The 25,594-nt window shown below is 39.1% G+C and overlaps 1 protein-coding gene across 8 annotated transcripts in view; it reads left to right on the top strand.

The window, feature by feature from the left end:
* NALCN (sodium leak channel, non-selective) overlaps positions 1–25,594 on the top strand; it is a 335,141-nt gene that overhangs the window by 134,899 nt on the left and 174,648 nt on the right. For all 8 annotated transcript variants that reach the window (XM_086708540.1, XM_086708523.1, XM_086708529.1 and 5 more), the window contains one exon: positions 8,985–9,116. In XM_086708540.1, coding sequence (XP_086564666.1) covers positions 8,985–9,116 — 132 coding nt within the window. The remainder of the gene's footprint in view (positions 1–8,984; positions 9,117–25,594) is intronic.

Genomic DNA, 25,594 nt, shown 5'->3' on the forward strand with positions numbered 1-25,594 from the left:
AAGAAAGGAATAAAAATTATTCTTTGAGTACCTGGAATGAGAATTAAAATAGGGAAAATAAAATAGGTAAAGGCAAAACAGCACAAACAAAAGGTAAAAGAAGGTAGCTCAGACATTAGTTGAGAGAGGGGTGCCTGAGTGGCCCATTGGGTTAAGACTCTTGATCTCGGCTCAGGTCATGATCTCATGGTTCGTGGGACCAAGCCCTGCATCAGGCTCTGCATTGACAGTGTGTGACCTGCCTATGATTCCCCCTCCCACTCTCTCTGCCCCTCTGCTGCTTGCTCCCTCTCCTTCCCTCTCTCAAAATAAATAAAACATTTAAAGAATTTAATTGAGAGTCTGATTATAGTCTTGAAATCAGTTATAGCCAAATTAACTAAAGAGGGGAGGCAATTGTGCAGATTTTGAATTCTAAATATTTTATATATATTTAAGTAGATATCCTAATATTTACATACATAAATAGACTATAGATGTACTTCAAATAATAATCATATCCAGAAAAGAGACCAGACATAATAAAAAATAAGATAAAATCATTAATACTATTTTTAATTATTTACCTTCTGTTGATCAAATGGTTTTGCCTCTTTGATTTTTGAGCCTCACTGGAAGAAAGAAATATTCAAAACATCTTTAAAATTATTTGTGTTTCAGATTATTCCAAACTAAATTCCTATATTGTTGTATATTTTCACCTTCCAGTTTGAATAAGTCCCATGATTCTTCGGTATTTACATTTATATTAATCGGGAGACCTTTACTAACTTATGCCAGGCATTCATAATACAGTCTTTAGAGACAATTTTCCATCAAATATTTGTTACATTTTCACCTTTAGAAGAAATGGAGGATATGTTGTTCTTCTTCTGAGTCTTGATTTCTGGGGTTAAATAAGCAACCGTCCAGTCCTGTCCATAAGGTCTTCAGTTGGGATTTTAAATTGCTATGCATTTTCTCAGTGTTCAGCACAACGAGTGCAGTTGAAGGGTTTGAAGGAGCCCTGTGATCCTTCTTTACCCTACAGCTGGCGACAGGTTTGGACAGAGTAAAAAAAAACTTGTCATTTCATAGTTGGTATAATTCTTTAGTATTTTTTAAATCCCTCAAATTTGTTTTTCTCTCTTCCCTAAATAATTTAAATATCTCAAAATGAATCTCCCACTTCAAGATACTATATAGCTCAAAAATATTTGTTTAATTCTGCATTCATCAAATGTACCAACCTAAGCCCTTCACTGTGTTAAATCTGCAGTTTATTTAACATGACCACTATTTAAATTCATTGTTGAATTTGTGGTTTCCATTTTTTTTAACGTTTATTTTTATTTTTGAGACAGAGAGAGACAGAGCTTGAACAGGGGAGGGTCAGAGAGAGAGGGAGACACAGAATCTGAAACAGGCTCCAGGCTCTGAGCTGTCAGCACAGAGCCCGACGCGGGGTTCGAACCCACGGACCGCGAGATCATGACCTGAGCCAAAGTCAGATGCTTAACCAACTGAGCCACCCAGGAGCCCCTTGTGGTTTCCATTTTGAATTTAAAACAAAAGTTTTATGTTCATTTACCCACCATTTAATACTAAAAATAAAAGTAAACATACACAAGTAAATTTCAAGTGATTCTACATATAGACATTTTAATTAGCTATGGGAATGTCAATGAAAGTGCCCAAAGAACTTAAAATTGACATAGTTTAAGTGTCCCCTATCTAGCGGCCCTGTTGTGGACCTTCCTAACTTCTCACTAGAGAACTCATGAAGACAAAGAGAAATTCACAACCCTACTGATGGCTAAGCACCTTTTGTCACATCTGGTGAGACTGTGTAGTAACTATATGGCCTGTGTAGCACTCGTGAGAAATTAGAAAATGTTAGTTTCTGCACTCTGGCATTCCACTTACAATTGGCTGTGAGTCAGAATCAGAGGACTGTGAGGAAGGAATGGCCCAGGTGACCATCACTGATGGAGGCTTATTGCTGGAATATGTGCAGTACCTCCCCAGCCAGTCATCACCCCGGGTCCTGTTGTGCCCAGGAGAGAATGGAGCAGCTCCTTGGAAATAGACAATTGTATTACTTGAAACAAGATTATATTACTTGAATTTAAGTGTCCTAATTTGTTTTACTTACCTTGCATTGATACATCTTAATAGGATCAAGAGTGAGAGAGTATATGTGAGTGCCCTTGGCATTATGGGTCATGCTGGGTCTTTAAGTATCAAAATGACACAACATATATCCCTTCCAGCCTAGAGCAATGAGGAGGTGCCAGAGGGCTCAGGCAGCTTGGGGTGGGGGCAGTGGTGTGCTTGCAAATGTTTAAAATGTTTAATAACCATCTTGAAGTGGGAGAGTCCGGATTGGTAGCATTCGCTAGTTTCCATGGTGTTACCTGTTCCCACTATGTCCAATTTCAAATTAACAACATGACATTGATATATATATATTTTATATGTTATATAAAATATATATATTATATATATTATAATATATATTATATTTTATATATTTACATATATAATATATATATAATATATATTTATATATTTATATAAATTTATATATTTATATAAATTTATATACATAAAATATGTATATTATATATATAATAAATATATATAAAATATATAATATATACATTATATATATATGTTTATATATATATAAAACATATATGTGGTATATAAATACATATATATATGGTAAACTTTTTGGTAATCCCATCTGAAGCACCTAGTTTCCAAGGTCACTATAGGGGGGAAGAGAGAGAGAGTTTGAAGAAGCCACACGCTTTCTTGATTGCCCTTTTCAAAATGACACATTTCTATTCCAGCAATGAGAACCACTCCTATTGGCCCACTTCGATGCTAATAGACTAAGTAATGTCACTAGCTCTGTGCCTGAGGCAACAGGCTTGATGGGTGTATTAGTTGGCTTTTGCTAAACAACAAGCCACCCCTAAAACTTAATGGCTTATAAAACAGACACTAATTTTTGCTCACAAATTTGTGGCTCAGCTGCTAGTCTGAGCTCTCGGCTGGTCAAAGCCAGGCTCATCTTGTGTCTGCAGTCAGCCAGCACCCCCAGCTAACTCATGAGCTAGCATCTCTGCTTCTGGGGCGCAGCAGACTTTTGGGGCAAAGGGGAAGACAGGGCCCATGACCACCATGCAACAGGCCTGCCTGGAGAGCGTGAGGAGCTACGAGAGTAAGTCTCAACCCACAGCTATTTTCTAAGTCTCTGTTCATGTCACCTTTGCTGTTGTCCTACTAACAAACCAAGTCACATGCCTAAGTCCAGAGTCAGAGTGGGAGGGCGCTACCAAGGTTGTGGATGCAGGAGGTAGGTTCAACTTCAGGCTTTGCCACACAGGCTAAAAGAAATTTCAGTTACTGGCTTAGCATTATAGTTCCTCTTAGTGGCATTCCTTTTCTATTGGGCATGTATTTGTTCTCGTCAAAATCTGGTTTGGGTTATACAGCCTGGAGTTGGCATTTGAAAAATGTCAGTAACAGTAATAGATATTTGTGTGGCAATTAGTGATTTAACATCTAACCTTACTCTTACAGAGTAGAGGGAAAGCTATACTCATGCTGGCCAAGAGATGAAAACTAAACTCTTCCTTCTTTCCACAATTTGGCTTCCGTATTTGAGCTTCTCTTACCCAGCTTACTGTCCAGGAAAGAAAGCAGCCCAGTCAGGACTTGACCTGTATTCACAGGTATCACAGATGTTTAGTACCTTTGAGAGAAGTCACTAGTGGATTTCCTTCTCTCATCTGGCTCTCCAGGGACATGCCAGGGGCAGGCAGATGGGAAAGGCAGAGTTTCTAAGGACATCTGCTGGGTCTGTTTTCAGTCTTGATATAAATATATTTGCTTTTTTAATACAAATTTTTATATCGGACAGCATTATTTTGTATATTGATGATAGAAGTAACATATATCCAGATGTCTTCTAAATACAGGAAGCAAAAAATGCACGCACAGGAGAGATGTATTATGCACTTGGTCTTTTACATTATGTTCTTGTTCGTATGCTCATGGCTGCATATGCAGGATGGTTTCTGAGAATTTCATCTGGTAATTGCATTGTTCTCCAAATATGTTTACTTTGAAATCTAATTAAAACACAGTTTTTAGTACATGGCTGATGCAATGTTCAGTGCCTGAAATGTGTTTACCAAGTAGTATATTTTATTCTCTCAAGCAGCAATTTAAAGAAAGATTTGATTTCTGAGCTGTACTATTCATTATCCTAATTTATCCTTATTGCGGCCTCAAAGGCCACAGTTTTGATTTGTTGGATGTTTGCCTGCACAGTCTTCAGAATCTTTATGGCACCATTTTATAAGCAAAATTCCTGAACAAATTAATAGAAATAGCTCCTATGAAGTAGTCAGGCCAAAAACTGGGATAGCATAAGACCTTTTTGAAAGTCTATACACATCCATGTTTCCTCTCAAGATTAGTTCTCTCCCCCACTTGATTTCTCAAGTTGTACCTTCTCATTTTCACCACAAGCAATTAATTGTATCTCTACCTTTGGATCCTTCCAGTGTTTTCAAATACAGTTACAAATAACAAGAATCCTGAGTGCAAGATGCCTGTTTCAGGCTAGACTCTATACTAAATAGTCTCTCTTATAGTCATGTTATAACCTGGAGATGTAGGTGCTCTGACATCTATTTCTCATGTAAGAAAACTGAGTCACAGAGAGGTTTGCTCATGCACAGAGCCCAGATGCAAACTCAGCTCAGCCTGTCTGCAAAACCGACATTTTTTCCCACACTGGTGATCTTACACCCTTCTGTAAGGAACAGATCATCTTCAGCTTTCAAATATAAGGTTCGCAAACTTGTTCCCTCTATTTAATCACAAACACTTAGCAGGGGAGCTGCTGTTCTTTCTTCTGGAGTATGTAGAGCCACGTCGGAGGCATTGTTAGAAGGCAAGAGAGCACCTACTTTGGGCTCAAAACATCTGAGACTACCTTCTACCTCTAGGAATGTGGAAGCCTACTTATCTTTCCCTTATCCTTTCTCCATATGTGAAAAGGGATAATGAAACACCTACTGCACAGGGTTGTGGATTAAATGAAATTTTTACATGCAGTGCATCGAGGTGTGCAATATGCTTACACCAAAACTTGCCACTAACCAAGCACCCAAATGGTAGCCCTTGTTGATACATCTTGTTGGTTGAGTGCGGATCCCTATTCATATTCGAGGTAGACTTTAGTCTCTTGAGAACATTCCTTTCACGGTAGGACTCAGAACTAATAATATAAAGTGACCTTTCTTGTCCTTCCACTTGAGGCGTGACTCAGTATCATTGCTGCAGACCCATTGTCTCATTCCGTGTTTCTGGAACGCGTTACAAACAAAACATAAACTTTGATTGCCATGATGAGTTTAAATCTGTAGTAATGAATTTTACAGAGACCCCTACTGGCATATCTCCTTGGGTGCAACTCCTTGGTGCAGTAGAGTTTTGTAGCACTGGTATTCTCTACAATCAGATGCCATAGGAGACAATTTGAACTGGTGTATGTCCAAGTCATGAACAATATTTGCATTAGATTCCTATTCTGCTGTAACAAATAACCACAAATTTATTGACTTAAACCAACACATTATTTACAGTTCTATAGGTCAGAACTCCAAAGTACGTTTCAGCTGGCTAAAATGAAGGTGTCAGGTAGGCTGCATTACTTCTGGAGATACAAGAAAGAAAGCACTTTCTTGCCTTTTCCAGACTCTAGACACCACTTGCATTCCTAGACTTTATGAGTCTGTGATGGTGTCTTCATAGTACTCCCCACAAATGGTTGAAAAGTCAACACATACTTTTGTCTTCATGAACCTGGTTTAGTTGGTTTTTGATCTTGAGGTTGGAGAGGGGGGATGTGATGGTGTATCCTAACATATTACCATAATGTTCCAGCCAGTATGTGTTCTATTCTAATCAGTGATTATAGACTTTTTAGAGTCATGAAATTGTAAATTTGTAAAAAAAAAAAAAAAAAAAAAAAAAAATTATAGGTCACCCAGTTTAAACTGCTGCTCAAGGAGATCCTCTACAACAGAACCTCTCACACTTCGATACACACATTAATCATTGGCAACCTTGTTAAAAATGCAGATTCTGATTCAGCAGGTCTGCGATGGGCCTGAGAACCTACATTTCTAATATGCTCCCAGGAAGCCCCTGGTTCAGGGACCACAGTCTGGGTAGTAAGACTCCTGAGTGTTACTGCCAGATACTGCTGCTTTGGGGACGGTTTTGCTATAGTCTCTTACTTGTATTTCGGTAATTCCAATTGTTGCATACAGAAATTGTATTTCTTGGATCAAAGCCAAGCTAAGAATATATGGAAAACCTGTATGATTTTTTAAAAATATAAACCAAGGTGACATTGCAATTGAAGAGAACCTTAAAAAATTGAATGTGTATGCAGGATCCAAAGGGTCTTTTATTATATATAAAAATATATACATACATGTATAGAAACATATACACACATGTATATGTGTGTTTATATATGTATATATACCCACATCCATATTAAATAATTCTGAAAAATCTCAAGTTACATAATATGTTGTGGCTCTGACTCAACTTTAACATTTCCCTTTATATTAATTTTTATAAGAAAATAAAAAATTGGGGTGCCTTGGTGGCTCAGTAGTTAAGTGTCAGACTTCGACTCAGGTCATGATCTTGCAGTCTGTGGGTTCAAGCCCTGCGTCGGGCTCTCTGCTGTCAGTGCAGAGCCTGCTTCAGATCCTCTGTCCCCTCTCTCTCTGCCTCTTCCCCACTTGTGCTCTCCCTCTCCAAAATAAATATTTTTTTAAAAAAAGAAAAAAAAATGAAGAGTATAAATTTGGAGTGTTCTATAGATATAAGCATTGAGTCTAAATGTGATGTTTCCTGGCCTCTGCATTAAGGAAAGTGACAGCCAGTTTCAAACGCTGGTTGGATTGAATTGAGCTGAAGTGGACCGTGTCACCAGCCCTCACTTCAAAGCTAGAGGCGCTGGTTCTAATATTCAGATTTAGCTACCGCACATACAGATCACCTTAATTCTTATTTAATATTTGAAAGTCATTACTTTGGAGAAAGTCAGCTAAGCAATGGTGATTATAGTGTATCAAAATCCATTGTAAGTGATTATTTTAATGACTCTGTACCAACAGGGACACGTAGACACTCAGACAAAAAACAACCTAATTATAATGACAGCACCAAAGTGAAGCTGTGACAGTTACAAAACCAATTTAAAAGTTTTTTGACAGCCATGGCTAAAAGCTTTGTTTGGATCTTTCAGTAATAACAGTTTACTTAAGACACAAATCCGTAGCTAAGGAAAATAGAAAGAGTTGTGGCTTTTCTGTCATGCGGATAAAGTAGAAATCCGTTGAAATGTTTTTAATAGAACATCATGTTGAAAAGAATATAGAAAAGGAATAATAGTTATGGAATTTAAGTCTCACAATTCAAGAAAGACAAAATAACAATAAAAATACTGGTGAGAATAGAAACTTGCCAAGTGATTTGCTTATCTGTGTTATGAACGTCAGGAGTTCCTGCAAGCAAATTGATGTGCACTTACATATGTTGGTTGTCAGTTCTGGAATTTGATTTTGTATTACCTATAAGATAAAGTCAAAGTCACATGGATGTAAGAATGCCTCCAAAGTCATGGGGACACAAAACCTTACGAAATATCTGCTTTTCCCGTGGCTCTGACATCTCTCAAATTAATAGATCTTATCACTCTTGTTTATCTTTCTTGGTCCTGGACTCAGTCAAATACACAACATAGTTAATTCTTTGACTTTGGACAATTAATTTCCCATTCCTGGACAGAAAAATGCCTGATTCACAGAACTGCATTTATTTTTATTGCAAGTCTTTATGGAACACTTATAATATGCTAGCACTTGCTCTAAGCACTTTACCGACATTGACTCCTTTAAAACGGTAACAACCTTTGGACTGGCCACTGTTATCTCCACTTGACTAATAAGAAAACTGAGGCACAGAGAGGCTTAGCTAACTTGCCAATGGCAACAGAACTTGTAAGTGGTGGAATTTCCACTGTGTGCAGTTTGGCTGGGAGCCCATGTCCTTATAGACAAGCATAGGGTGACAAAGGCCGTGTACGGTCACATATATGGATGCATAAGACAACAGCTGGACTCACAGTACTCAGAGGAAGCAGTCCTGAGTCCTGTTTCTCCTTTCCCATCTCCAGGCTCTGCTCTGGTTAGGTTCTTTTTGTTGCAAAGATTGAAGACTTTTCAAGTCGGGTCGAATGTAAGAATCTGTGTCCCTAACATGCCAGGAAGCAACAAGGCCTTAACACATGGTGGTGCTCATCTCTGGCATTTGGCACCAAGGGATGGGATTTAGTGGTTTGTTGTTTTGCACTCAGGTCCTTTCCACAGGCCAGCTTCTCTCTCCTTTTTTGCTGCCCAAGGCCTTCGGCCTGTACTCTCTCCTTTCATATATCATCTACCCCACTGGGGGCAGTGGGTCCCAGAATGGACTTTACATAGACTTGATTGGATAGGGAGCCCACTTCTACTGTGTACTTGCTGTGTGATCTTGGACAAATGACTTTTTCTGTCTGAAATCACTGGGAAAAGCGAGTAATATATCCTGCTGTGTAGGGCTATGCTGGAGATTAAAAGAGATAAAGTAAATAACACGCTTCTAGTATGGCCTGGAACATAGTAAGCGTTCAATTCATGGCAGTCATTATCGTAACAGTCATTAGCTTTGAATGCCTAATTATTTCATCTCAGTGTAGGCAGTAGACTTGGGTCCACATCACGGCACCACCTGCAATACTGTGTGACAGTGGGAAAGTTATTTAACTTCACTGAGCCTCGATTTTCTAATCTATAAAACTGAGGCGACTTCCTAGAGCGGTTGCTTTCCTTGTTAAGAGTTTATCTGTTTTGCCTCCTCAGCAAATGATGCGGTCATCAGTTTTCCACATGTTCATTCTGAGCATGGTGACGGTGGATGTGATAGTTGCTGCCAGCAACTACCACAAAGGGGAAAGCTTCAGGAGGCAGTACGACGAGTTCTATCTCGCAGAGGTAAGTGGCTCACTTGGACGCAGATGACTTTTCAAGGTAAAGGTGAACCTCAGATAGCACTTTTTATAAATCTGAAAAGGAAAAGCCATTTGTGAATTACTTGACTTTGGCCAAAGCTGATTCACTGTGTTATTCGTAAGTGTTTCTTTGGTCACCATGCTGCCTGGCTCATTTTGTGTTGCCCTCAGACCGAGTAATCTTGCCCACAGTTTCACATTGCCGAGGTAACCCCTTTGCCCTGCGTCTTACTCTCTGGAACTTGCTGTTTTCATATCCACCTCTCATTGTCACTCCCTTTCTCAAGTTGTGTTAGTCTGTTCCCTACTCAGTGTAAGCAAGCACAGATTCAGAAGACTGTAAATAAGCAAGTCAGCTCAACAATACCTAGGCAAGGGCAGGAGGGAAATTCTGATAACACAGCTAACTTTTGTAGAAACTGAGGCGTCCCCACCTGCACTAATGATGTCAAGCCAGGAGCAGGTAGGTTTAGTGATTAAAAAGCATTTTCTAGCACACTACATATGACACTAGAGTTTTGGAATAGTACTTCTTTTCTTTTCTTTTCTTTTTTTAATATTTATTTATTTTTGAGAGAGAGACAGAGCGCAGGCAGGAGAGGGACAGAGAGAGAGGAAGACACAGAATTCAAAGCAGGCTCCAGGCTCTGAGCTGTTAGCGCAAAGCCCGATGCAGGGTTCGAACTCACCGAAGTGCAAGATCATGACCTGAGCTGAAGTCGGCCACTTAACCGACTGAGCCACTCAGCTGCCCCTGGAATAGTACTTCTTATTTACTGAGTAACTTTGTTAATATTTTAATACATTTTAATGATGTCCAGAGACTACTTTTTTATTATGAAAAATTATTTCTAAAATACATCTCAGAGTTGAATGATTACCTATTTATGGAAAAATTGATTGACGTATAAGTCTTTAGAATCCATGTGTCTTTTTAAGTGAGGTATTTATATACACCTGAACTACACTTCAAGAAATCCAGTATATGAAAAAGTAAAGTTAAAAAGCAGAAAAATAGTAATTCGATTATTTTTATTATAAAAGAATTTTCCATGTAAAAAATCAATTTGCCATATGTTGAGTTCTCTAAGATATCCAGAATTCTCCCAGAACATTTAAAAATGGATTTTGTTAATACAAATTCAATCCCCCCCACACGTAAACTTTTCAGAAAAAATTGATGGCGTTTACCTATTGAATGGTAATATCTGTTTGGGTATCAAGAAACATTTAAGGAGTCACTTATGAATTTCCCTCTACATGGAGGTTTGTTGCCTGTAACAAAATATCATTTGTTTTTTAAAAATTTTTTTTTCAACGTTTATTTATTTATTTGGGACAGAGAGAGACAGAGCATGAACGGGGGAGGGGCAGAGAGAGAGGGAGACACAGAATCAGAAACAGGCTCCAGGCTCTGAGCCATCAGCCCAGAGCCTGACGCAGGGCTCGAACTCACGGACCGCGAGATCGTGACCTGGCTGAAGTCGGACGCTTAACCGACTGCGCCACCCAGGCGCCCCCAAAATATCATTTGTATTAAACTTTCACTGTGGTTTGATGCTGCCTAATTGCTGTGTGCAATATGGAGCTTACAGTTTAGCAAGAAATATAGACAGTAAGCAGTAACTGTTTTATGCTGTGGAGTACCAATGACAGAGGCACATGAAGAAATGATATCCAGCCTGACACCTGAAAAATTGGTATAATTTTGCTGCATATCCAGCACACAAAGATTGGATTGTCGTTAAAAACACAGGGAAACATGGACCAATAATAATATTTGCAGGTGAATTTGTAACACAAGGATCGAACATTGAAGGAATCCCAACGAAGTGACTTCTGTCTGAAGTAGGAAGCAAGGTCTATGTCCAGCCTTATAACAAGATTGTAAAATGGGAAGGTCATGGAGGAAAGAAAGAGGAAATGGATACTGTGGAGAATGCAAAAAAAAAGAAAAGTCAATTAAAGATACATCAATTGCAGTGCTGAAGACCCAGCTGAATTTTGAGGCTACAAATTCATAATGATGCCAATATAGACAGATGTTTCCCTTTTTAAGGTCTTGCATAAAGGGGAGAAAGGCAACACTCAGCCTGAGCCAGCTTTGGAATTTTTTCAGGCTGGTGGAACTGAGAGAGCCTGAAGGTATGGTTGTGATCATAGAGTGGGATCCAAGATTCAGGATTTCAGAATAATCCTGGAAAACTAAATACAAAATATGGAGTGTTATATGGATATGAGTGGCTCAAACATAATGATGGAGTTAAGGCAAGATGGCAGGGAGCTCTCAAACTAAGGTGTCGGCTGAATCTTCACAATGACATTGAAGTCATTCAGTGTGAGGCCAGTTCTTGGGGAAGGAGTGTAGGCAGGGCATGTAGAAGGGACTGATGGAGAAATTAATGGACAGCAGCCACAGGGAGAGTCAGGTGAGAGGACATCTTAACCTGTTGGAATACACCTCAAAAGAATGTTGAAGGGTAATGGATTGGGCATCTCTTCGTCATCCATATGCTATCCTACGTGGGCTGTATGGGATATTGGAGCATGAGCATCCTCTTCTGGAAAGGGCTGTGGAGAAAGCCATACATTTGTAACAGAACCAGCTGAGGCAAGGACATAGTAAGCAGATTCAGTGAATTCAGTGAAAGGGGATAAGAGAATGTAGAAGAAATTGCTTAACATAGAATGAGACCCAAAGGTTAATTAAAGGCTCTGGCTGGAGAGAGGTAGGAAAATAGGTGAGGTGGAATAACTAGACAATAATCTTAGAACCAGAGGTTAAAAGGCTGATGACAAAACGCCTGGGAATCCGAACAGAAATGGCTACTGGTGATTGGGACTATGCTAATCATTCTGGAGTGAGTTGTATCTGCTGGTGAAGAAGTCCTGGATATTGGAGATTACATTAACATTTCTTGTGTAGCCCAGGGTTAGAACTTGGTCACTAAATCAGCCCCGTAGGATAAACACCTAGGCCATCCACTGGGAACATAGGAATAGAACAGAATCCTCTGGTAAATTTTACCTAATTTTTCCACATATAAATTTGATCTCTTCCCTAATGTATTTATGTGTGTTAGCTAATTTATGATCATGAAATGCCAACAAAATTTCAAATAATTTAATATAGAGTTCACTGATACTATTTAAGTGCATTGGGAGAGCCCAGGTCTAGTTGGTAAATCCTTGTCATTTGCTTTTTGTATACAGTATTAAAAAAATTTTTTTTAATAAAAAACCCAGCCGGGTAGGATTCTACAGCAGAATCTGTTTGTTATGTGTCTACAAATTGTTGCCCCCTTCCCAAACCACTGAAAATAAATTTGATTTTGGCAAACTAGGTAGTGGTGACTTAGTTCAGTTTAAAACCATGTGGACATTGCTTTATTCTTGAACTTGAAGCATTCAGAATTTGTTCCACTTCTACTGACTGATTTTGGGTATCTGAACTTCCCCAAAGCATGTTTGGCCTTTATTCAAATTGTAGTATCTCTTCTTATATCAGAAACCTCTACATGAATCAAAGTCATTTGTTTCAAACGAGTGTTCATAAGTTATTTTAATCAAAATTACTTTCTTTTTTAATAAAATACTCTCTTTTTTAAAAGTTTACAAGGACAGTTGGAGCTTTAAGTCCGGGTCAGCAAACTTTTTCTTGAAGAGCCAGACAGTAACCACTGTAGGCTTTTCAGGCCACACATTGTCTCAACTACTCAACTCTACCATTATTGTACAAAAGTGAGTGTGGGCTCAGAATGGTAGTGTTCTGAGGAAAACAAAACAAAACAAAACAAAACAAAACAAAACAAAACTGTATTTACAAAAATAATCAGTGGGCTCAGTCTTCATTTAAGCTATAGAAACGGACAGTATGTCAACTGACATCTTTATGTGTTAAATTTAAATATACTAACAACAATAATAGCTGCTATTTTCAGGGAGATTCTATCATGTAGCTGTTTTAAAGGAATTCATTATCCCATTTGATTCTTGAAATAGCTATAATAACAGAAATTTAAGTTTATGGACTTATAGTGATCCAGTATTTAAGGCAATAGCGTTATGTAATGTGTTGGAAAGTTTGTTTTTAAAATAGATCAGAAAAGGCCCTGAGCTTTCAGAGAAATAATTTCTCAAGTTCCCATATAATCCAGGATAATTTCCAAAATCCAAAATGAACCATTGTACCCATGAAAGTCAACTTGCAGTCTACAAAATATCTTTTAAGCATACATTAAGCTCCTCAGCTTCCATTCTATAGCTGGATACCAGTTTTGCTACTTAGGACCAGTTAGCCTAAGTTTAAAATTAGTTAAGAAATAGGAAAAAAGTCTCTTTCTTTGTTAGGCTACGTATAAACATAAAAAGGTTGGGGCGCCTGGGTGGCGCAGTCGCTTAAGCGTCCGACTTCAGCCAGGTCACGATCTCGCGGTCCGTGAGTTCGAGCCCCGCGTCAGGCTCCGGGCTGATGGCTCGGAGCCTGGAGCCTGTTTCTGATTCTGTGTCTCCCTCTCTCTCTGCCCCTCCCCCGTTCATGCTCTGTCTCTCTCTGTCCCAAAAATAAATAAACGTTGAAAAAAAAAAATTTAAAAAAAAAAAAAAAGGTAAATTTACTCCCTTCTGTAAGAGTTTTCATTTTTAATTCTGACCAAACACAATACATATTATACGTAAAATCACATTTTTATAATGAACATAATTATATTTTAAATTGGATATTCTCATCAAGTAATAAAACTTGAACAATACTTTCCTCGTTATGTAAAAATACATAAACATATCTGCGTATCCATTAGGCTGTACCATTAACAGAAATTTATCAGCACAATGTTATGCATAGAAGATTAACAATTTTAACAAAATTCCTCTCTTAAGAAAGTCACCAACTGATGGGAGAGCAAGCACAATGAAGTGAGCAGTGAAGTCTCTGTTGCATTTTTGTTCAGGAGAGACGTTTGCCTTGTTTAGAACTCCGGGATATCTCTTCGGTTTTCTGTTTTCCTATGACAGCCGTGTGCTTGAAGCAGAAAGGCTTTTGTAAAGTGTGGAATCACACTTTCTAGAAAAGTAATTCTGTGTCCCTCTGAGGACATCTGGCTTTATGATATTTGTTAAAATGACATTAAATGAAAGAGCCATTTGTTTTAGTTCCAACAAAATCTGACACTCATATTTCAGCTCATTAATCACAAGAAATGACCAAATTAAGAAAGTAACTCATTGCCATAACAGCAGTTATGATTTCAGATTATCATGAAGTTTAATTTCCTTTTTGGAAAACTTCATTAAATAACTTTCTGCTGGCAATAACTTTTGTGGTCCTTTTTTCCAATGGACGTGGACAGTAAGTACCCTTTTAGGTGAAAAATCATATAATAATGACATTTTCTACTATTCAGTGACTTTTCAAAAGTTTGCTCTTTAATTATGTAGAATACTGAAAGAACACTGTAGACTAAGAGCAGGTGATTTACAGACACCTGTAGAATGATGCAAATAATCCTTTATTTTGGTGTTATTTAATCTGTATTTCATTTAGGAGAATAGGTTACCTGAATTGAATTTCTCATGATTTTTGTCCTATAATCTTCTTTTGTGACAAATTTGCCTTCATTTTCTCATAATATCCGTTATGTTTCTTTGAAAGTATGAAATAGAGACCACAACAGAAATCTTGGATGATATATTTCAAATATCTTTCCTATATGTGGGTGGTATCTCTGCCATCTTATCGTCTCAGACCTGTACGGTACCATCAGCTCATTTATAATTTGTCACCTATAAATGGTCATACATTATTCATCGAATTAAAAGGGCAAAACGATTTCTATTGTTGTATTTATATTATGCATGTCATTTTCCACGTGGTTATTTTTCTCCTTAGCTTCAGAAATTTGGCAGTCATCTTCCTGTTTTACCTGCTAGTCTCACAAATCCAATTACAACTTCTTTTAGAAAACAAGCATTTTAAATTAATTTCTCCTACTTTTCACCCGAAAAAAATATTTCCTGGAAACAAATGTAATACTGTTTCTTAAAACAACTCTTTTAATTTTTAAATCTGAACTCCATTATTAGTAATATTCATGAGGACAAGAGGGTTTGTTACAGTACATATTAAATTCCATAAGTATTATTACAAAATGAAAATTTGGAGAAGAAGTGATGGAATGTGATGGTTAAAGAACTCATATAACCTGCATTCCTGAAAATGTTAGTTAAACTCTGCCATGGTGACATCAAACCAGATATATCTATAGAGTATGCATTTTCGACAGGGGTGAAAACACCTCTAAAGAGGTAAAAATTGGTTCTTAGAGAGGCCCAAAATTCTTAATTTTTCTATTTTAGAGCAGAGATAGGTACATGGCATGTGTGTGTATATAGATATGTATATACATATCTATATTTATATTTATATGATATTAAAATTCCATATGGGGTGGTGATTGGGAAGAAAATATCTAAAATGACTCCTGGTTGGGGAGGAGGGGGTGGTTAGAAAAAAAGATTGAAAAACACTGATTTAAAAAAATTATAAGGAGAAAGAAATATTTTGTTTTCTTCATGCATTATTTCCAAGTTGTTTCAAGTAATTTGACAAGAATGTTTATGGAGAGTTTATCGCACTCTTAACAAGTCTTACCTTCCCTCTTAAAAAAGAAGGTGAGTTTCAACTTGTAAGCACTCACACATTGTGTAATGTACTGCAAAGATGAGAGCCAGAGGAAGGGTCCCAGGGTGCCCTGTCCATGTGGGGGCTGCAGAGCGAGGCGCCACAGCAACAGTGAGTGCACCCCCCGGCCAGGAATGGCAAACCCACCCTTCCATGGGTTGCAGTGCTGACTGCCTGGGATTTATAGAAAGTCCGAGACTGGACGCATTTCTAGATGATTCTTATGGGCAGTTCTTCCAAGTAGTTGGGTTCTGCAGAAAGCCCTTTTGTATGGCCAACAGCATGACCCTGGCAAGTTCCTCCCCTGTCCGGCTATTGTCAAGGCTCGGTTCACCAACACAAGCTTGTGCCATCCACTGAGAAGGGTTGCTATAGCTTTCCCCTGCCTCTGATACTACTAAACTGTTACATTCCTCTGAAGTGAAATCTTGGCACTAAATTCTCTAGCTTACACTAAAATAGCCAATGAGCATGTAAGCTAATTTAATTTTTCTAAACCCCTCTTTTAGTTCCTGACGTAGTTCTTCCCTATACCAGAATAACCCATAGTTACAAGTTACATATATTTTCATTTATCACATTTTTCACAAAAATTTACCACTTTGGTATTAGTGTTTTTCAGAACTAGAATGTTAGATTTTAATAATTAACAAATTATGTTAAAAATGAGGTATTGATCCCGTGAGTATTGAAATCAGGAACTCTAGTAGGAAAATTAGTGGGAATATAGTACTTACATATAATCACATAACAATTTGCTAAATCTTTTTCTAGTGGCTCTTAGTAGGTTTGAAAAGCATAAAAGTTTCCCCACTAAGCAAATAATAATCCAAATGGATCCGGGTGCATATTTAATTATGAATTATGATCTTTTAAAGAGATCATACCATCTGTCTTTTTGATAGCAAATGCAAAGTTACTAGAGTGATTGTGTTTATATATAATTTGATTATCTATTTGGACATATTTAAGGTATTTATTACTAGTTGCCTACTTTAAAAAAAAAAACACTTTGATATGGATTTCATTCTTTCCTTTGGAATGAAACTCTGAAAATGCAGGTGAAGCTTAGAGATGGATGTGTGGGTGCCTGTCACTGCTCACTCTGCTAATACGACAGCCAGGTCAGGCTGCACGTTGGACCTTTAGGACACACATGGCTGTGTTTCAGTTTCTCCAGGGATCCCCCTAGTGTCTGGAGGACTTTTTCATATTGTTACAAGCCTGGGCTGGAAAAGACTCGTCCATTTATTAGGACTTATTTCAGAGATTTGGGTCCTCTGTTGCGTGGGCCTGACCCTGTGAAGAAGTTATACCTGCCCACTGTAGTCACTTGTAGTCCAGAGAGAGCCAGAAGAATGCCACTGACTTTGATGAGCCAGAAAAGGAGCCTTGCTAGAAGTTGTATTACTTCCAGATAGAGGGGGGTTTGAAATGGATTCCACCAGCCCATGAGAGTCCTGACATGGGGCAGCTCCCTCCTTGAATGCCCATCAGAGGGGCCATGGGTTGTTAAGTCACTTACCACAAAAACCGCAGTGCCCCCTACTACTCCTCATTTATCATTGCTCAGGAAAGCATAAAGGACAAACAAAAAGCAAACATGTAGTCATGAACAAGCAAAGAAAAATTATTCTCATAAAAGGGACCCAGAAACTGAAGGTGAAACTCAGAAATCCAAGATGAATCAGTACAAGAGTCTCCCAATCAAGTACAATTGATGGAAGACATAGCAGGGTTTTGTTTTGTTTTGTTTTTTCAATGTCTCAAGCACTGGCAATTGAGGCACAAAACAAATTTTCTGACACTTCGGCTAAAATTTTCAAAAAATGAACTGAAAAAGGGCGTGGCTGATGTTGAGAAAGAATTATTTTTTTAATTTTTTAAATGTTTATTTATTTTTGAGAGAGAGAGACAGAATGTGAGCAGGAGGTGGGCAGAGAGAGAGGGAGACACAGAATCCAAAGCAGGCTCCAGGCTCTGACCTTTCAGCACAGAGCCTGACATGGGGCTTGAACCCATGAACCGTGAGATCATAACCTGAGCCAGAGCCTGATGCTCAACCAACTGAGCCACCCAGGTGCCCCAAAAAAGAATGATTTATACAGGAGATCAAGTGGGGGGGAGAACAATCAAGGAAATGGCAAAAATCATGAGGGGGAAAAAGCGAAAGAGACTAGACACTTCAATGTGACTAATATGTTAGCCGCTGGAGGAAAAAGAGAATGGATAGAAGAAAAGCAATAATAAATGACATAGAAAAATATTCCTCAATTGAGGAAAAGCATAAATCAGTAGACCAAAAAGAGTCACTAAATCTCAGGGTATGAAATGAAAAAAAAAAAAAAAAAGATAACATTCCTAGACATACCCTGGTGACCTTCCTTGGTTGCAAACATTAAAAAAAAAATTTTTTTTAAGCCTCCGAACAAGCTTAAATAACATGTGAAAACAAGATAAATACACTGCATCAGATGATTCATCTATAATATTGGAACATAGAAGGCAGTGAAACAATATTTGTATAGACTGTTAAGAGGAAAGAATCTGTATGCAGCCAGAATTGCCATGTCCATGTTAAAAATGCATTTTGGATAGAGAAGGTTTAAGAGAGTATGCAACCTGTGATATTTATCTGAGCAAACTACTCCCAAGTATGCTAATCCCAAGTGTATCAGAGAAATAGAAAAGGAAAGGTAGATCAGAGAAGCTGACAAGGAAAGAAAAGAGGTAGGTATTAGATCCAAATGAAAGATGATTTTTAAAAAGATGCCAAATAAGAATTTTGAGGGAAAAAAAAGAAATAATTATGGTTCAAGAAACTAGAAGTAAATGTGTAAACAATCTCAGCAAAAGCAGGATTTAAAAGGGGCATGACACCCATGGAGCGTGGGGTGATAGAAGCATGCTATGAAATTTGTGGATGGGTGGGGGTGTGAGGGATGGGTGAGCAAGCAGATTTATGTGGGAGAGAGAGGAGCTTATAATTATTTCATATTAATGCGGTAATAAAAAAGATAGATTGATTTCTGACAGTTGGGAATTGAACCGTGGGATTAGAAAAGCAGTGTAGAATGTCCAAATTAACAATGGGGAGAAAGAAATCAGCAACAGTTTGACCAGGTCAGAAAAGACAAGAAAAAGTTAAAAGATGAAATAGCAATGACTTACAAAAAAACTGGAAGAAGACCAAGTTTAATTTTGATACATTAAATGTGTACAGGTTGAATTTTCTTATCAAAAGACATAGAAAATCCAATAAAGCTTAAACACAAACTCAGATAGTATATTGATAATAGGAAACACATACAAGTTGGCCCTAAAAGGTGGCTGAGAATCATGTCTCTATGAAACAAGTAAAAGTGGAGAGGGAAGATGGCAGCGTAGGAGGACGCTGGGCTCACCGCGTGTCCTGCTGATCACTTAGATTCCACCTACACCTGCCTAAATAACCCAGAAAACCACCAGAGGATTAGCAGAACGGAGTCGCCGGAGCCAAGTGCAGACGAGAGGCCCACGGAAGAGGGTAGGAAGGGCGGCGAGGCTGTGCGCGCTCCACGGACTGGCGGGAGGGAGCCGGGGTGGAGGGGCGGCTCGCCAGCCAAGCAGAGCCCCCGAGTCTGGCTTGCAAAAAGCGGAGGGGCCTGATGGACTGTGTTCCGACAGCAAGCGCGACTTAGCGTCTGGGAGGTCATAAGTTAACAGCTCTGCTCAGAAAGCTGGAAGGCTGGAGGACAAAGGGAAGGAGAGCTGCTGAGCCCCCTGATGACAGAGCTCAGTTTGGTGGGGAACAAAGGCGCTTGCCAGCGCCATCTCCCCCGCCCATCCCCCAGCCAAAATCCCAAAGAGAACCAGTTCCTGCCAGGGAACTTGCTCGCTCCGCGCAAACACCCAACTCTGCGCTTCTGCGGAGCCAAACCTCCGGCAGCAGATCTGACTCCCTCCTGCTGCCACAGGGCCCCTCCTGAAGTGGATCACCTAAGGAGAAGCAAGCTAAGCCTGCCCCTCCTGCCCCTGTGCACCTTGCCTATCCACCCCAGCTAAGACGCCAGATCCCCAGCATCACAAGCCTGGCAGTGTGCAAGTAGCCCAGACAGGCCACCCCACCCCACAGTGAATCCCGCCCCTGGGAGAGGGGAAGAGAAGGCACGCACCAGTCTGACTGTGGACACAGCGGTGGGCTGGGGGCAGACATCAGGTCTGACTGCGGCTCCGCTCACCAACTCCAGTTATACACCACAGCACAGGGGAAGTGCCCTGCAGGTCCTCACCACGCCAGGGACTATCCAAAACGACCAAGCGGAAGAATTCCCCTCAGAAGAATCTCCAGGAAATAACAACAGCTAATGAGCTGATCAAAAAGGATTTAAATAATATAACAGAAAGTGAATTTAGAATAATAGTCATAAAATTAATCGCTGGGCTTGAAAACAGTATAGCTGACAGCAGAGAATCTCTTGCTACAGAGATCAAGGGACTAAGGAACAGTCACGAGGAGCTGAAAAACGCTTTAAACGAAATGCATAACAAAATGCAAACCACCACGGCTCGGATTGAAGAGGCAGAGGAGAGAATAGGTGAACTAGAAGATAAAGTTATGGAAAAAGAGGAAGCTGAGAAAAAGAGAGATAAAAAAATCCAGGAGTATGAGGGGAAAATTAGAGAACTAAGTGATACACTAAAAACAAATAATATACGCATAATTGGTATCCCAGAGGAGGAAGAGAGAGGGAAAGGTGCTGAAGGGGTACTTGAAGAAATAATAGCTGAGAACTTCCCTGAACTGGGGAAGGAAAAAGGCACTGAAATCCAAGAGGCACAGAGAACTCCCTTCAGACGTAACTTGAATCGATCTTCTGCACGACATATCATAGTGAAACTGGCAAAATACAAGGATAAAGAGAAAATTCTGAAAGCAGCAAGGGGTAAACGTACCCTCACATACAAAGGGAGACCTATAAGACTCGTGACTGATCTCTCTTTTGAACTTGGCAGGCCAGAAAGAATTGGCACGAGATTTTCAGTGTGCTAGACAGAAAAAATATGCAGCCGAGAATCCTTTATCCAGCAAGTCTGTCATTTAGAATAGAAGGAGAGATAAAGGTCTTCCCAAACAAACAAAAACTGAAGGAATTTGTCACCACTAAACCAGCCCTACAAGAGATCCTAAGGGGGACCCTGTGAGACAAAGTACCAGAGACATCACTACAAGCATAAAACATACAGACATCACAATGACTCTAAACCCATATCTTTCTATAATAACACTGAATGTAAATGGATTAAATGCACCAACCAAAAGACAGAGGGTATCAGAATGGATAAAAAAACAAGACCCATCTATTTGCTGTCTACAAGAGACTCATTTTAGACCTGAGGACACCTTTAGATTGAGAGTGAGGGGATGGAGAACTATTTATCATGCTACTGGAAGCCAAAAGAAAGCTGGAGTAGCCATACTTATACCAGACAAACTAGACTTTAAATTAAAGGCTGTAACAAGAGATGAAGAAGGACATTATATAATAGTGACAGGGTCTATCCATCAGGAAGAGCTAACAATTATAAATGTCTATGCGCCGAATACCGGAGCGCCCAAATATATAAAACAATTACTCATAAACACAAGCAACCTTATTGATAAGAATGTGGTAATTGCAGGGGACTTTAACACCCCACTTACAGAAATGGATAGATCATCTAGACACACGGTCAATAAAGAAACAAGGGCCCTGAATGAGACATTGGATCAGATGGACTTGACAGATATATTCAGAACTCTGCATCCCAAAGCAACAGAATATACTTTCTTCTCGAGTGCACATGGAACATTCTCCAAGATAGATCATATACTGGGTCACAAAACAGCCCTTCATAAGTTTACAAGAATTGAAATCATACCATGCATACTTTCAGACCACAATGCTATGAAGCTTGAAATCAACCACAGAAAAACGTCTGGAAAACCTCCAAAAGCATGGAGGTTAAAGAACACCCTACTAACGAATGAGTGGGTCAACCAGGCAGTTAGAGAAGAAATTAAAAAATATATGGAAACAAACGAAAATGAAAATACAACAATCCAAACGCTTTGGGACGCAGCAAAGGCAGTCCTGAGAGGAAAATACATTGCAATCCAGGCCTATCTCAAGAAACAAGAAAAATCCTAAATACAAAATCTAACAGCACACCTAAAGGAAATAGAAGCAGAACAGCAAAGGCAGCCTAAACCCAGCAGAAGAAGAGAAATAATAAAGATCAGAGCAGAAATAAACAATATAGAATCTAAAAAAACTGTAGAGCAGATCAACGAAACCAAGAGTTGGTTTTTTGAAAAAATAAACAAAATTGACAAACCTCTAGCCAGGCTTCTCAAAAAGAAAAGGGAGATGACCCAAATAAATAAAATCATGAATGAAAATGGAATTATTACAACCAATCCCTCAGAGATACAAACAATTATCAGGGAATACTATGAAAAATTATATGCCAACAAATTGGACAACCTGGAAGAAATGGACAAATTCCTGAACACCCACACTCTTCCAAAACTCAATCAGGAGGAAATAGAAAGCTTGAACAGACCCATCACCAGCGAAGAAATTGAATCGGTTATCAAAAATCTCCCAACAAATAAGAGTCCAGGACCAGATGGCTTCCCAGGGGAGTTCTACCAGACGTTTAAAGCAGAGATAATACCTATCCTTCTCAAGCTATTCCAAGAAATAGAAAGGGAAGGAAAACTTCCACACTCATTCTATGAAGCCAGTATTACTTTGATTCCTAAACCAGACAGAGACCCAGTAAAAAAAGAGAACTACCGGCCAATATCCCTGATGAATATGGATGCCAAAATTCTCAATAAGATACTAGCAAATCGAATTCAACGGCATATAAAAAGAATTATTCACCATGATCAAGTGGGATTCATTCCTGGGCTGCAGGGCTGGTTCAACATTCGCAAATCAATCAACGTGATACATCACATTAACAAAAAAAAAGAGAAAAACCATATGATCCTGTCAATCGATGCAGAAAAGGCCTTTGACAAAATCCAGCACCCTTTCTTAATAAAAACCCTTGAGAAAGTCGGGATAGAAGGAACATACTTAAAGATCATAAAAGCCATTTATGAAAAGCCCACAGCTAACATCATCCTCAACGGGGAAAAACTGAGAGCTTTTTCCCTGAGATCAGGAACACGACAGGGATGCCCACTCTCACCGCTGTTGTTTAACATAGTGCTGGAAGTTCTAGCATCAGCAATCAGACAACAAAAGGAAATCAAAGGCATCAAAATTGGCAAAGATGAAGTCAAGCTTTCGCTTTTTGCAGATGACATGATATTATACATGGAAAATCCGATAGACTCCACCAAAAGTCTGCTAGAACTGATACATGAATTCAGCAAAGTTGCAGGATACAAAATCAATGTACAGAAATCAGTTGCATTCTTATACACTAACAATGAAGCAACAGAAAGACAAATAAAGAAGCTGATCCCATTCACAATTGCACCAAGAAGCATAAAATACCTAGGAATAAATCTAACCAAAGATGTAAAGGATCTGTATGCTGAAAACTATAGAAAGCTTATGAAGGTAATTGAAGAAGATTTAAAGAAATGGAAAGACATTCCCTGCTCATGGATTGGAAGAATAAATATTATCAAAATGTCAATACTACCCAAAGCGATCTACACATTCAATGCAATCCCAATCAAAATTGCACCAGCATTCTTCTCGAAACTAGAACAAGCAATCCTAAAATTCATATGGAACCACAAAAGGCCCCGAATAGCCAAAGTAATTTTGAAGAAGAAGACCAAAGCAGGAGGCATCACAATCCCAGACTTTAGCCTCTACTACAAAGCTGTCATCATCAAGACAGCATGGTATTGGCACAAAAACAGACACATAGACCAATGGAATAGAATAGAAACCCCAGAACTAGACCCACAAACGTATGGCCAACTCATCTTTGACAAAGCAGGAAAGAACATCCAATGGAAAAAAGACAGTCTCTTTAACAAATGGTGCTGGGAGAACTGGACAGCAACATGCAGAAGGTTGAAACTAGACCACTTTCTCACACCATTCACAAAAATAAACTCAAAATGGATAAAGGACCTGAATGTGAGACAGGAAACCATCAAAACCTTAGAGGAGAAAGCAGGAAAAGACCTCTCTGACCTCAGCCGTAGCAGTCTCTTCCTCGACACATCCCCAAAGGCAAGGGAATTAAAAGCAAAAGTGAATTACTGGGACCTTATGAAGATAAAAAGCTTCTGCACAGCAAAGGAAACAACCAACAAAACTAAAAGGCAACCAACGGAATGGGAAAAGATATTTGCAAATGACATATCGGACAAAGGGCTAGTATCCAAAATCTATAAAGAGCTCACCAAACTCCACACCCGAAAAGCAAATAACCCAGTGAAGAAATGGGCAGAAAACATGAATAGACACTTCTCTAAAGAAGACATCCGGATGGCCAACAGGCACACGAAAAGATGTTCAGCGTCGCTCCTTATCAGGGAAATACAAATCAAAACCACACTCAGGTATCACCTCACGCCAGTCAGAGTGGCCAAAATGAACAAATCAGGAGACTATAGATGCTGGAGAGGATGTGGAGAAACGGGAACCCTCTTGCACTGTTGGTGGGAATGCAAATTGGTGCAGCCGCTCTGGAAAGCAGTGTGGAGGTTCCTCAGAAAATTAAAAATAGACCTACCCTATGACCCAGCAATAGCACTGCTACGAATTTATCCAAGAGACACAGGAGTACTGATGCATAGGGGCACTTGTACCCCAATGTTCATAGCAGTACTCTCAACAATAGCCAAATTATGGAAAGAGCCTAAATGTCCATCAACTGATGAATGGATAAAGAAATTGTGGTTTATATACACAATGGAGTACTACGTGGCAATGAGAAAAAATGAAATATGGCCTTTTGTAGCAACGTGGATGGAACTGGAGAGTGTGATGCTAAGTGAAATAAGCCATACAGAGAAAGACAGATACCATATGGTTTCACTCTTATGTGGATCCTGAGAAACTTAACAGGAACCCATGGGGGAGGGGAAGGAAAAAAAAAAAAAGAGGTTAGAGTGGGAGAGAGCCAAAACATAAGAGACTGTTGAGAACTGAGAACAAACTAAGGGTTGATGGGGGGTGGGAGGGAGGAGAGGGTGGGTAATGGGTATTGAGGAGGGCACCTTTTGGGATGAGCACTGGGTGTTGTATGGAAACCAATTTGACAATAAATTTCATATATAAATTAAAAAAATAAAAATAAATTAAAAAAAAAAGAAACAAGTAAAAGTGACATGTAAAATATTAAAACATTGTAAATGCTTAGCAGAACATGCAAAAGATTAAGGAATATTCTCAAGGCCAAAAACTTATGTGTGATTTGAGTGTGGAACATGAGATGGACACTAATGCCAGTGGCTACCCTCTAGGCATTTGCATATCCTTGTCACCTAAAACTTGCCATTTTAAGAGCTATCACCAGTGTAGAAGAAGAGGCTGTGAACATGAGGTGCCAGAACAGAGACCCCCACATAACATAGGACACATGGAGTCTGTGCTTCAATGAAAAAAGGATAAAGTCCATCCTCAGAAGGATGTGATGAGGAAAACTTCAATCTTGACATTGACTCCAGATGGATAGAAAAAAGAATAAGCTTCACTGTAAATGAGTGAGCACAAGCCCGCCCTCACATGGAGTTCCCATGGATTGTACCTACTTTCAAAGATGAGATCATTCTTATT

Source organism: Puma concolor, chromosome A1, assembly GCF_028749965.1.
Source record: "Puma concolor isolate L17-30 chromosome A1, mPumCon1.1.hap2, whole genome shotgun sequence".
In the NCBI taxonomy this organism is placed as follows: domain Eukaryota; kingdom Metazoa; phylum Chordata; class Mammalia; order Carnivora; family Felidae; genus Puma; species Puma concolor.